Source organism: Dermacentor albipictus, chromosome 3 (assembly GCF_038994185.2).
Source record: "Dermacentor albipictus isolate Rhodes 1998 colony chromosome 3, USDA_Dalb.pri_finalv2, whole genome shotgun sequence".
In the NCBI taxonomy this organism is placed as follows: domain Eukaryota; kingdom Metazoa; phylum Arthropoda; class Arachnida; order Ixodida; family Ixodidae; genus Dermacentor; species Dermacentor albipictus.
The window spans coordinates 75,254,905-75,269,536 of NC_091823.1; the positions used below are offsets into that span (position 1 = coordinate 75,254,905).

At 41.7% G+C, this 14,632-nt stretch overlaps 1 protein-coding gene across 6 annotated transcripts in view; it reads right to left on the minus strand.

Moving 5' to 3' along the window:
- The window catches only part of mus312 (mutagen-sensitive 312), a 43,302-nt gene that overhangs the window by 26,029 nt on the left and 2,641 nt on the right, over positions 1-14,632 (minus strand). For all 6 annotated transcript variants that reach the window (XM_065430076.2, XM_065430070.2, XM_065430072.2 and 3 more), the window contains exons 3-6: positions 13,160-13,286; positions 9,751-9,884; positions 7,485-7,562; positions 1,384-1,527 (exon numbers count right to left, since the gene is read on the minus strand). In XM_065430076.2, coding sequence (XP_065286148.2) covers positions 1,384-1,527; positions 7,485-7,562; positions 9,751-9,884; positions 13,160-13,286 — 483 coding nt within the window. The remainder of the gene's footprint in view (positions 1-1,383; positions 1,528-7,484; positions 7,563-9,750; positions 9,885-13,159; positions 13,287-14,632) is intronic.

Genomic DNA, 14,632 nt, shown 5'->3' on the forward strand with positions numbered 1-14,632 from the left:
ACTGAATTTCTGTGTTGCCCTTATTCTATTAGAAATTGTCTTGGTGAATATATTATACAATACTGGAAGTAAGCTAATGCGCCTATAATTTTTCAATTCTTTACCATCTCCCTTTTTGTGGATTAGTATAATGTTGGCATTCTTCCAGTTCTCTGGGACTCTTGAAGTTGACAGACAGTTCGTATAAAGGGCTGCTAGTTTTTCAAGCATTATGTCTCCTTGATCTTTGATTAAATTGACTGTTATTCCATCTTCTCCTGCTATTTTTCCTTGTTTCATGTCTTGCAAGGCCCTCCTAACTTCATCACTAGTTATAGAAGGAGCCTCTGTAACCTGGTCATTACTACTTCTAATGGAGGCATCGTGGCTGCTCTGGGTACTGTGCAGGTCAGTATAGAATTCTTCCGCTGCTTTTACGATATGTATAGTATGGTAAGAGCCATGTATAGTACATCAAATTTGTCTGCTTTAGATGTACTATGATATGCAATTTACAGAATTGTGATATGATTTTTGATTGCTGATTTACAGAGCTGCAAACTTAGTTTTGTTTTCTGAAAATTGGCAATTTAAAGAAAAAAATCATTATGAAATTGACAGGCTAAATCAAAAGTTTGCTACCAAGCGTCACTAGTTTACATATAGCTTTTTCTTTTTAAATGCAACAAACCTAATCAAATGTGGTGCAGTGGTTGCCAAGAAAAACTATTTCTCCTTTGCCATGTATTCAGGCAGGAGACCCTGAGTTAAAGTTTCCTCTCAAGTCAATGCTAATAAATGCTGCAAGAACACACATTTTTTTTTTTCTTGGGGTTGGAACAGGAAATCACTTACTACAGGCTTCCATTTCCTGCTGCTATGTAAAAATATTGTGTTTGTGCTGACCTGAACTTTGACTACATATTCACAAACAGAGCCCCTTTTCATGCAGTGTGCAGATTTGAACATAGCCTGCAGGGACAAATTCTCCTACCAGGTTGTCTACGGAGATACTTGTTGAACGAGACAAGGTGATGTGCTTGTGTAAGTAGGCTGCTCTTTTTGATGAAGATGCAAAGTGATACGATTACTGTGCATTAAACAAAACATCTGGAGAGCACATTTCATGCTATTTTCAGGCAACTACAACTCGCACTTCAAGCAAAACCACCTTTTTGCCAATTCACTGAGGAATTTCCTGCATGGGGATCACACTTCACAGTCTCTTCTTGTACCAAATTAACTTTGCTCTGCTATCTGTCTGTCAAGTCCCCCAGAAATTGAAAATTGTTAGCTGGATTTCATCGCTTTCTCTGTTTTCTTGAAATGTTGTGTGCCAATGTATGTGTGTCACACCGCAGTGACAACATATACAGGTGCCCCGAGATTTGGTAAGCCACGCACACTGCATGTTTCCTCCTCCTTCCCGAAGAATGGCTGCTTCCGAACATCTCACAAAATCGTCGTTGAGCATCCTCCTGGTCCCTGCTTGCCGTTGTCAATGATGCAGACAGTGCGCGTGCCATTTGAACTTCTTCTTGGTATTTGCTATAAATAAATATCATAAGTGTATACTAAGGTAAAATGCACATATAAAACATTCACAAAACGGCCATCTTTGTAGCCTGGTACATAATGCTGCATGAATGCACTCTACTGCAATGCGGCTAACTTGACATCACGTGATATGAGGAAGGGGAGGCATTAAAAATTTTTTTCTCCCTTGCCACAAAGCAAAGTTCACTAGGGAAGCTGCATTGTCATCACATAACCACAACACCAGTGGCGTGCTAATTGCATTCATAAAACCTGGAACCAAACCTAAATTATACCTTCTTTTTTTGTAAAAATACACCTTTCTTAACCTAACCCTTGGAGGACACCATACACACTTGACATAAAAAAGAATTCCAAAGTTGCGTACAATTGTATCTGCTTCTTTGCATTGCGACACTTTTTATTTTTGCATTCGTATGAGAAAGCAGTCTGCTTTCTGTAGGCCCGAAATTGCATACACAATTCAGCATTTATGTAGTCAATTTCTGGATTAATTTTGACCTGTCTTGTGCCAAGCATCTTCTTCGTCTGCATATTTAACCCAAGCGTTCTGAATTGAAGAGGAGGAAAGAAAAAGACCAAAAGCACATAGATGAAAACAGCTTTTTGCTATTGCTTGCTTTTAAATGCATATTTCAAGCAACCTCCAAGCAGTATAGGGAAAATAATCAAGCAATTTTATTACTGCTTCATTTCACTCCCACTTCATATCATTAAACCAGTCTTTTCCTTAAAGGGACACTAAAGAGAAACACTTAACCAGTTGAGACGAATAAAAAAATTCCTTCAAAATTGCATTTTCATTACTTTTGCGGCAGTAGGTTGGTTAGCCCTTTATGGATGAGTGTTGCCCACAGGCAGGGCAACAGAAAAAACGTTTATTGCCACCTTTCGGTACTGAACATGGAGTTTCTGGCTGCATGTCTTTGGCCAACACTGAATGACAGGCAGAAGGCGTTATTTGCTGGATTAGAGCAGGTAAATGGAAAGAGGGAGAAGTTAAGCATGCAACTCGCTTTTCTTTGAAATCATGGTCAGAGGAGACAGACCGATGCAAGGTACCTCGCTGCAGTGGTATCACGCAGGTAACGTAATGCAACTGAAATGTACACCTATGGTTCACATATGACAATCACTGTCTGTACAAGTTACAGATGAAGCCATAAGAGGCCTCCAGTGATCTGCCTGGTGTTGCTCATTGCTGAAAAAGCTTCCACAAAATATTTTTTCGTTCATTGAATGTGCTTATTTTCAGCGCATTCTGCCCATTCAGATGAAAAATAAACATGTTCTTTGGGTTTGACGTGACAGTTCTGCGAAAACCTGCAAGGTTTTCGCAGAACTGTCACGTCAAACCCGAAGAACCCGAAGTAACCCGAAGTAATTAATAATAAAGGGAAAATCAGAAATCTACCCGTTCGTAGCAAATCGTCATTTGCTACGAACGGGTGGATGTCTGATTTTCCCTTTATTATTTTCTTCAGCTATTCATATGTTTCATCTTCAGCTTTTTCCTTACAGCCGAAAATGTGCTCATTTTATGTGCTCTTTTGTTTCAACATCTTATTTCAAGACATAGTAGTTGAGAAATATACTGCAATACATAAAATTATAGCCTGATTACTGTCTTTGTTTTCAATGGATGTGAAGCAGTAATCACTGTTCAGGCAGTTTATTAGAATTCATGAGTAACTTCGAAGAAGCACCTCGTGAAACATGAATGAAAGTAATAATTTGCTATTTTTATTATTATTACTCAATGTAGAAGTAATCCAAAATACGTATACAAAATATGCAATTCGTTCCTGCTTCTAGACTTTAGGTTAGGTTAGGTTTTCTTATGTTTTACGCTTTACGCTTGTGAAACAATGGTTGCCAGTACAGGGGCCCTATAACGTAGAACTATTCGTAGAACGTAGAACTATTCCAATATGTTTTTATTCCAATCTCCTGACATCAAATTTACCTAACCGCCCACGCAAGCATAGGGCGTTGGCCAGCAGCGTTGCCTGAAAAGCCCGATCAAACGCTCTCCTCGTTTATAGGAGGTCACTTTTCTTTGCTTTCAAAACGAATAACATCTCATACATTGAGCGTGTTTTCTTATCTAATTGGCTGACTAGAGGTGAGGAGCACGCTCAAGTGGAGAGGGTTTTGATGGGGCCGAGCCAGTGCACTGAATATAGATAACCGGATGAACAGGCAGGTGCTGGCTTCTGCGATTGGTCCACTTCCCTTACTTAGATTGCGATGGCTTGTCTAAAATTGTGGTGGCGTTCCATGGAAGGTTAAAAGTGCCACTAAAATGGATCCTCAGCAAAGAGTTGGCAGAGCAATGTCATATATGTGCCAAAAGAGCTCGATAATGTTATACGGCCACACAAAAAGTTTAGTTATATGCAAATAAATGCATGCTCTCCGGCAGGTGCAAGTAGCCAGTGCCTGAGTGATCGGCGGCAGCCATCTTCTATTCCTTTCGGAACGGGGCAGTCTCCAGCTATTCAGGAAAAGAAGTCCACCTTTGTTCGGCATATTAATGCATCTTTCACACGTACATGTCACACTGACGCAATTAGTTTTCACGGTTTTGTAACGTCAAGTGGGTGCAGCCTCAAACTTTTTGACCAACAGCAGAATGCTAATGGAAAAAAGGTGTCGAATCAGAAATAATTGTTTTTCTTTTGTTCGGTCAAATCATGCATAATCAGTCTGTACACGTCATGTCAGATTGAGACCTATCACGGTTTTCATGACGTCGCACGACAGGCAGATGAAGCTTTTGACCAATTGCGGAGGGCTGATAGCAGAATTGGAAAAGAAAAGTTTGGAATAGCTTTACATTATAGCGCCCCAGGGAGCATGCAGAAACCTCCTCATGTTTGATTATTACATTTGTTCAGCTTTTCTGTGCAAGCAAGCTGGTCTAGGGTGTGTTCAACTGGCGCTGGAGCCTTTGTGTGCTTTGTTCAGTTCCTGTACGCTACCGTAGAGCACTGTATAGTGTTGCACAATATTGTACAGGAATGAATAAGGCCACTTGCACAGGCAATGCTCAAAATGTAAGATCTTAGACTGCTAGTCAGTCTAAGCTAGCAGTCAGATTAGACTTTCAGTATTTCAAAATGTAAACTTCAGAAATGCCGTTGCCAACATTGTATAATTGTCTCCTTCTATTCATGTTCTCCATACTCTGCCTGTCTGCTTTTAGTGATCATCCCTGTACCTTATTGATTTGCACTGTTTCTTGGCATTCCGAATATTGTATGTTTTGGTTTTGCCCTTCCTGCTTGGACCACATGAAGTCTGCAGTATGGTGTACATAAATAAAATAAAAATAAGCTTCGAAGGTCAGTGTGACACTCACTGCGCGCTGGAAAAAATTGCTCATAATTTGAGATGCCGGTGGATAAAAACAACCCATGGTGGGAAAAATAAAGTTACAGTTGACCTTAGTTGAACATAATTATCAAAATAATATGCATGAGCATCTACCATTGTTTAAGGCATCATTAAAACAGCCTAGATGCCAGATCGGAAAATAAGACAACATGACAAACTTCTGCATCTTCACTGCTGCTGTTATTTAAATTAAGAATTACAATGCAGAGTCAACCAACATGCAAATGTTGCGTAGTTTCATCGAGGAAGTGCTAGGAACGCTGCAGGCTAGTTTTGATGGTGCCTCCATTTGAAGCTTCATTTTTCAAGACACTAAAATCTGCCGAAAATTGTCAAATCGTTGACTTCTACCTCTGTCACACAAGCAGGCAAAAAGTTTTACGTAAGCGGTCTTTTATCAAGTTGAAAGACTTTTTATTGAAGAGATGTTGCACAGCAGACACACGGCACCGACAATCTCTTTTTAGTGTTTCCTTATGGATACGCTTTAGAGAAAGCGTGACGCTAGCGTTCGAAACAAAATCGGCCAAAATAAACTGATCTTGAAATATAAAGTGATAACTTATCACACGGTTTTCAAATAAATTGAGTAGCACCAGATTAAGAGACATTAATGTAATGATTTATTGCAGCAATTTAGAGAGCGTTTCACCTGCTTTCGAGACCCGTTCTACCTGCTCACGAGGGTGCAGAAGAAAATGAGCATTAATGGATTTGCTACACTTTCTGCGAGACAAATTTATTTTTTTACGATGAGCATAGGTGACAGACAAATACGCATTTGCTTAGTTTCTTTAATATAGGATAATTGCTGGCACCCACTGGTTTCGACGCTACTCCTTTTCGGCCATAAAAGAGATAGACGAACTCCATTTCCAGAAAAGACCGCTTCTGAAAAAGAGATCGCTCCCCGTCGTGTGTCTCGGGGCAAAACTCTTTTTCGGGAGAAGTCTTTATGCTCAAAACCCTTTCGAGTGCCCGTGTGACAAGGGTATTAAAGTTCAGTCATTATTTCAGACGGTACATGACACTGCTAGTAGAAGAATTTCAACAGAAATGTTTAACAACCTGTAGAAAAATGGTACATTAAACTGATCAATTTCTATAGGCCCAGCAAAAAGAGAGAAAAAAAGAGTGAAAGGATTAACAGAAGAGAAAATTGCTACAGTTACATTTTGGGAATTTCGTGCCGATACCCCAGTGCCAGTGTACATCAGTGCGACGTCATAAATTGCAAAGTAGTACTTTCTCATATTGAGGCCGTTATGGCTGCAGTAAACGTCCTTATAACTTGCTAAGCTCAGTCTTTGGCTCTCTTGGAATGCACTATGGCCAATCTTTACCTATAACAAGTTAAGGGGAGACCCTGCTCTTTGGAGTCGGAAGTTGGCCCAAATATCTTCATGCGTCCCATTGCTCCAGATTGGCGTAGATCATTTATTCTTGCCCGAGTGGATCCCTATATCATCTTTGATTGATTCAGCCTCTCCTATAACCATCATAAACATGTTGTGGAATGTTTTTCCTCGTTTTCTCAAAACAGCATTTCTGGCGGTGTCACCATTTTGGAGTGAAGATATCTCTGGTTCTACTTATCCTATTACAATTATTATTTGTTTGACAGAAAGGTAGGCAAACAGAGACTGCAGTGGGCATATAATATACACAAATATTATGACAGAAACACTAAAAAAAGTTATATTTTGTCCTGGGTATTACTACGAGTCCGCGCTTGAAAAAGTTTGACATGCTGTAACTTTGGTTCCAATCAGTCTAGTGCATTCATCCTTGTACCACTGTATACTACAATTACTAAAGATAATTTTATTAGACCATATATAGATTAGTAAATAGCCCACCTCCGAGCATGTTATGAATTTCTTTAATTTATAGAAATATATTTATTATGTGAGAAAACAAGGCATATTTTAAATTTGCACATGGTAATAGATAAACTCCACAGGTTTAATTAAAATCAACTCGGAAATAAAAAAGTTTGTAGATGCAGGGTCTCCCTTTCACTAGACACGAGTAATTGCCATCAAAATCCTGACATAACAGCAAGCTAGTTTGGTAACTTCAAGGCAGTGAGAATGCTTATTTTTTTCTTTGGGGGGGGGGGGGGGGAGGGGGGCTATTGTAGAAGCCCAATTCACAAATATGGCTGAAATTATTTTTTCTTTTTACTTCTTTTAAGTGTTATATGACCAGAATTAGGTGTTTGAACAAAATTTGAACCAAGCTGAAATTTTACCCTTAAGGCGCTTACTGTTCACTGACCACTTATATTTAGTTATCTGGCCCCGATTCCCCATGAGCTAAAGCTTCTGTTGAAACAACTCTTGCGAACCAGTTTTTTTTTTTTTTTTGCCCCTACTTAGTGTTATCTTGTTGCCTAATCAAAATTTGATTTCAGTCAATTGTTCAAGCAGACTAATGATAAGCGTTCCTAAAGAAAGTTCATGCATATATAAAGACACACACTTTGCACTATAATGGTGTGACGTAATCAGAAGGTAAACAAGAACTGCATTTTTTTTTCTGTTTACCTTTTCGGTACTGATGCCACCGGTCTGGGCTTTTTTGCTGATCGCTGTACAGTTGACACGCCCGCTGGTGCATTTCGCCTTCCAGAAATTTATGAAAGAAAGGAAATAAAGATGCAAGTTTTTGACACTCTGGCACACAAACCACTTGCCAAGACGAGCAGGAGTACGATTAAGATGGATTAAAATATGTGGCGCAACTCTCCTTGCCAATGAGAGATATAGAGGATAAGCCCTCAAAGCGACACAAAATATGCTGCAGATGTTCAGCCAGTGGGGGAGTTCAGGCATTTGCCATGCTACTGCGCAATGCCACTGTGATAAAACAGTGCCAATTTGCCCCCAGTGGGATTCAAGCTTTTGCTGAAAGATACTCTGTGCATGATATATGAGATGATGTCAGGTCACCAGAAAGGTGCACACAATAGCCTCCTGGGCCAGCAGTGGCCTTTTGCTGCTGGCCTTGGTCGTCGCGCACGCATTCATTGTTTCAATGTCCACGAGGCACCACCTTGGCGGTCGTTCAGTGTCTGTTACCGCCCCTAGTCATTTCACTTTTCTCCTATCATCTCGCTGTTCATTTCAGCTGCTCTGGGGTGTGCAATGGAAAATTTCACACAGAAACTCCTCTGGGAGTTGTCTAGGTATGCGTAAGCATTGTGCCACTTGCTCATTTCCACACAGCCTGGTGGCATTATCAATGTTATGAAACTTGATTCGACCAGCACAAACCCTTATCACCCTTCAATGGTCATTATCAACCTTATTGAACATGATATGGCCTTTATCAACCCTCATCGGTCCTTATCATCCTGGATGTCCAGTGAAGCTGTTGCAAAACCGCCACTACAATTGGCAAGGAGGGTATGCAATGCTTTATTGATGGTTCGGATGTTTGTTTTGAGCTCGTTCTTTATTCAAACGTACGCTTTTCTGTGTGTTGTATGGGTGATTTTAATCAATGTATGCACCATTCGCTTTCCTTTGCCGAGCGCTTGTAGCCTCTGCCTTAAGTGGGTATGATCCATTGCATTCGTCTTGGGTAGGCATAGAAATGCTTACGCATTTAAAAGCATGAGTGAAGTGGCCCCTCTGGACACAACCTCTGCTCTCAGCCACCAGCGACTAACTGGCACGCTCGTATATTAACATTATATTTAAATTCAGTTGTAAACCAGTGTATCACATTCCAACCATGATAATTGAATGTTTTTCTCTTGGACTCGCGGGTGTCGTTCACGACCTCCTTTGCTGGGGCACATTTCTTGGAGATTTTACAAGTTATTCCTCTTTACACCCATCAATCAACAAAATCTCTGATGTTCTGCATTTATATCTTGTTTTGAAATGTATATTGTCCTCAAATGTAGGAAAGCATGGACTAGACTATACAAACATTTTTATCCTTGACCAATTCTCTTTCCTCGACTATTCACTAGATCACACATGCCACTGCACGGTTTTCACGGAGGTCAAACATTCGGCACACTTTTCACCAACAGGCATGCTCTGTTTGCATGCCATTTTAACTAGTGTTGAATTCCAATGGCGGAGTTGGAGCAAGTTTTTCTGCTCGTTTCGGAGCAAGTTTGTTCCAATGGCAGAGTGAGGGCGGGAGTAAGGTGTTCCAGTGAGAGAGTCGGAGGGGATTCAGAGCGGGAGTCACTCCGTGGAGCAGAAAAAGCTGCTCCGCCAAAATCAGCGGAGTGGACCGGAACTCTGCCTGACGTATTTCCTTTACCACGTTTTTCTGCTGGGAGGTGCCACCGGTCACGACTCGCGAGGAAGCAAAAGCTGCTGCACGCTTGGCGAGATATCCATTACGCACTTTTAAAGAAACAACAGGTGAACGGCGCTGAAGAGACAAGTGACCGGTGCGGCAGTGCTGGGAGCAAACAGCGGAAGGAAATGACAACACGCAAGGTATCTTGGGTAACTCGGTGATAGAACTTCCGCTTCCGCCTTGCTCCGGCGGCACAGGTTGTGTTCCACTCGCGGATCTGGAGGGGTTGCTCTGCGCCAGAGTCGAGTGCTCGCTCGCGGAGTCCATCGGCTGCTCCGACTCCGCCATTGGAATTCAACATAGGATTGGAAACTGTCACTGATACATACGCACTGTTTTGACTGCCATCAGCCATTTGGCACAACAAAGGAAAATTATCATTACAGAATATGCCTCCTCAAAGATTAATGAGAAAAGGTAGGAGATGCAATGTAAAATTAGCTACGCAAATCTAGAGAAGCATAATAACGGAAGAGAAAATATCACCTCCTCCTCACAACAGGCAAGCCGGCAGCCATCCTCTCTTGTACGTAGCGCTGCTGCAAGCGGATAGCATCAATGACTTGTTTTGGAGACATGCCTAGCTTGGTGCTACATTGCTTTATGTGGTTCTTGCACGCCTGCATTTGCAAAAAAAGCAGGAAAGGAGCATATCAAATAAAATCCAGAATCAAGGAAGAACCCATACCGACTTCACTCAGTGGACTGAGGTCGAGCGGCAATTAAATGCATTCAGCAAGTTGCAGTCTGTCTGCAGTGCCGTGGCGGTGACCAGGCACGTGCTGGAGCCACACTTTCGATCAATCCCTTTCAAGGATTTCACTTTCAGTGTGCATTCAATTACTTTGACTTCATTCAAATTATTGGATAAAGCCAGTGGGAGCCAACGTAACAAAAAGACTGGCACACACGTTATTTCAGTGTTGTTTTTCTGTTGCATATTTCTCAACGCCATTCATGCAATGCTCTTTGCTCCAGTGTGCCGTTACGTTGGACTTGTGACAACTGTTGAGTGACGCATGTTGACAGCGGATAATTCTCGATCTTGATCGGCACCCATGGGCCAAATTTACATTATCTAAAGCACAGGCAACGGATAAGCCTCTGTGGTTCTGCGAGTGATCAGAGCTTATTTATTTATTCAGGTTTCCTTACAGGTTCTGTCAGGAACATTAAGTAAGGGGGGCGATTGAATCAAACACAAGTTTAACAGAAGCAACACAGTATCAAACAATACAATTACAAAGACTTAGTACAAAGATTTAGATTCAGACATGTAGCCATTGCAACAGCAACAGACAATGCCAGGGGGACCAAAACTGAATGAAAAAGATTACCACCATACCACCACAATAAATAAGAACCACTCAGTAGAAATAGGCAAGAATAGAATGCTTATGTGCAGTTACATCAGCAATGCAGAATGTGTACGATGGCATGTCATACCTCTAAATTTCCTCAATGTAGAGCATCAAACCAAGCTATCACAGCAACTGTTAATTACATCTGAATTCATATGTACTGTCAGGCAACAATGAAATGCATCCAATACAACATGCACTATGCCATGTATACATATATTTATTTATTTGCAATATTGTTAGCCTTTTCAGGCTGTTACAGAGAGGGAAAAGGAACAACTTAAAATATACAGTTCCAGTCTTACTTGAAATGTGCAGTTTTTGAACAGAACATGGTCAATACTGTTAAGGTCAACAACTGTTAGCATCAAAAATGAAAATTTGCATCTTGTAATGTGACCCCATGACAATACGCCAGAACACTGCCACGTCAAACATGTTTGTTTTTGATCCTTCACTTTTGCTCTGCCATCGATGCCACCACGTCTGTCTATCCTTTGATACCTGAAGCAATTACTTGATTCTAGGGCACATTTCCATTTTTTTCTCTCAGAAAAGTTGCTCATGTATGTATGTTAGCATCAAGTATGTATGTTAGCCTCAAGCATGAAAGCAAACTTGCAATGGGTAATGTCCAAATCCCCCCCCCCCCCCCCCATTATCTTGCATCCCAACTTGCAATGGGCTATGTCCAAATTCCACCACCTTATCCCGCATCTTACCTCCCAATCTTGAAGGACATGCTTTGCCATATTGCGCCTCATGGAAGCTAGTGCAAGCATGGGATGTTTGTCGTCACTGTACACCAACTACAGTTATCTCGCTTATAACAATACCGGTTTGAACAATATATTGGATATAACAATGAGCAGCCGATGCACCATCAACTTTTGTATGTGTTCTATGGTAAAATAAACCGCCTAATGCAGTTCTCCCATACCACGTTATAGGTTATAATTATTAAATTTGGCACTAGGCGTGTGAGCCAAAAAAAGAAAAGCTAAACCCATGAAAAAAAAAAGCGCAAGCTCCTTAGTTGCACTTGTCCTTGTGCCATGCACAAAGTTAGCTCAAATTGTTTCACTTTAGTGATGTTTGGGAGACCTTTTCTCCAGCAAAGACTGCTACTGAGAAATCTAGCTTTTGTATATGTCGCTGACGAGAGGAGGCACATACTGTGCCAAATGGAGATTGCTTACTGCACGATGTGTGCTCAGCGCATTTAAAAATCAGTCTCTTCAGACCCTCCCCTATGGGCTCCTTAAAACCCTCGCTACACTTGGTCCTCTCCAGTTCATACACGGCTGTCTCGTGCAAGAGTCACAGTCCTACGGTCAAGGCACGACACAGGAGCCGTTGTGATGTAGCACCGCCATAGTCGTCGGACCATAACACCTGCCGGAGTCGTAGTCCATGATGTGCACTCACAATGATAAATCGTGGCCCTGCTGCTCGTTGAGTAAGCGATCCCTGCCACTGCTGCCCATGTCCCCCACAGTGGTTCACGCCTGCCGCATGGATGTAGAAGGCGCTGACAGAGATGTTCCAGACAACACTGCTACGAGAGTTCAAGGGTGTGCTTCCAGGAACACCACACTGAAGCAAGCTGTGACTTGTGCAGACCATGGCATTCCACCCGCAGCTAGGTTTCATTTATAGGGGCCACCAAAATTGATGTCAGCGCTGCTGTGTTCATATGTTGTCACCAGGTGTCGCATCGCCCTGCCCGACACTTTTCAAAGCAATTCTCAACCAGCCTATCTTCCTGCCAGCAACTTGACGCAAAACAAAAATGTTCTTGCCACAGCAGACACATTTACGTGCGAAGATGTGCCAGAAATTTGCAGTTGCCAATTGGTTAAATGCACAAAGACATTTACAAAAACCATGTCAAGTTGCCCAGAGTAGCTTTCATCATTGAAAGCCATTCAGCCTTCAATGAGGAAATCACACTTGAACTCAATCTTTTTCTAAAAAGAAATCTGTGTAGTTGGGCTTATGCCTTGCACAGCTTTGCACATCACATAACATGGTGCAAGTTCAACCGCCTGCAGCAACAGCGCACGCCACAAACACATTTCTGAGAAAGCCATTCAGCTATTGTCTAATGCACATCAGAAAATGGCAAGAAAAAAATATGCCACAAGCATGTGACACACTGGCTGACAAAGTCAGACAAGGCTCCTTTTACAGATGTGCTAGCCCTGCCACAATGAGGCCAGGTATCACATACATATATACAATTGATATAAAAAGTTTACAGACAACAATCAGATAATTTATGGTCGGTTTTGTGACCAGTGCAAGCAACACTGTACAAGACTGACTAAGTTGTTTGCATGTATTAGCAGAGGCCAGAAATAGGGAATACCAGATTGTGCACCCGGGCTGCAGAAATATAATTTTTTTGCCGGAATTTCATGCTTTGCAAATGTTTTTTGACGCCGCCTGTATGTCAGCTCTATTGTACTAACAGGGTTGGGCACACGAGCAAGCAAGCTAAACTGAATTATGGAGAAGAGACGCAGACAGACCTCTGATGTCTTGAATGAGCGCTCGCAGAGGGGACAGTCTAGGAGTACAAATCCAGGGGATCCATTTCTAGATGGGGTCGAGACGACAGGCTCCTGCACAGGCTCCTCCGTCTCCCCATCGAGGCACCTGGGCAGTGAGAAAGGAGTTTCCTGTTTGCCGAGGGCTCTTTTATCAGGGGTTCATGTTTTACTCAAAGACAGCATCATGGTGTCCAATGCCTTGCGATAATAATAATATTTGGGGTTTTACGTGCCAAAACCACTTTCTGATTATGAGGCACGCCGTAGTGGAGGACTCCGGAAATTTTGACCACCTGGGGTTCTTTAACGTGCACCTAAATCTAAGTACACGGGTGTTTTCGCATTTCGCCCCCATCGAAATGCGGCCGCCGTGGCCGAATGCCTTGCGATAGTGAAGTGCACATTTATTCAATGATGTAGACAAGATGGTATGAACAACACACATTTGAAAGCCCCCATTTCACAGGTAGTGTATGCAAAAGGTCAATTCTAAAATAGTGAAAAGAGCTCAAAGCAACACAAGCTTCAGTACAGAGATCAGAAATTATTGAATACATTTTATTTTCTGCACACTAACATTCTTTTATTCTTTATGCACTAGGCTTCTTTTTCTTCTAACACAAGAACTGCACATCTTTTCTTAAATCAAGGGTTATCAACAAGATGCTGCTCCAAACAGTATTGAATAATGATGTCGAGTTCAGTCACTAAATTGGGGATGAGCAGTAGGATGCCTCTCTTAAACAGCAGGGCGCTGCACACTTAATGCAAGTGTACACAGAATGAGCATCAGCTAGCCACCACACTTAAATAACCAAAATGAAACAAAATAGCAAGGCAGAACATGCAGTTTTCCCAGCAGAGCGGAAATGTATGCTGGGAAAACATTCTGGAAATTGTCTTTCTTGCAGGAAGACAATTTCTTCCTGTAAGGTTTTTTTTCACACTGCTTCAATATTTCTTTTTTCTTACACGAAAATAGTCCCATCATGCGAGGGGAACAAAATGACACCAACTACACAACTGGACAAACTAAATACTCGGCATCCTCACATTTTTCCTGCCACACACAAAAAACTATTGAAACGATACTCGCATGACATGGGAGATTTACGTTAAATAGATTTGGCCTATCGCTAACATCTCTCTACTTCAGAGGCAGTATTTGAGGGTCCTTAGAGTTCTTCACAAGGTTTCATACAATGTCACAAATGCCACATATGTGCAGCACTTCCAGCTTCCTTAAAGCCATATAAGCCACTCAAGATGAGCTGAATCAGCAGGTTGGACTAATCTAACACTAAGCCAATATAGTCACTATACCAACAGTGCGTGTACTTCCGATAATACATGGATATCCAAGTATGCAGATCGATCGTATGAGGGGAAAATTTTCATTTCCAGTTTTTACTTTTAGACATGAAAGGTAAATAGTCATTTATGTGACAGTGA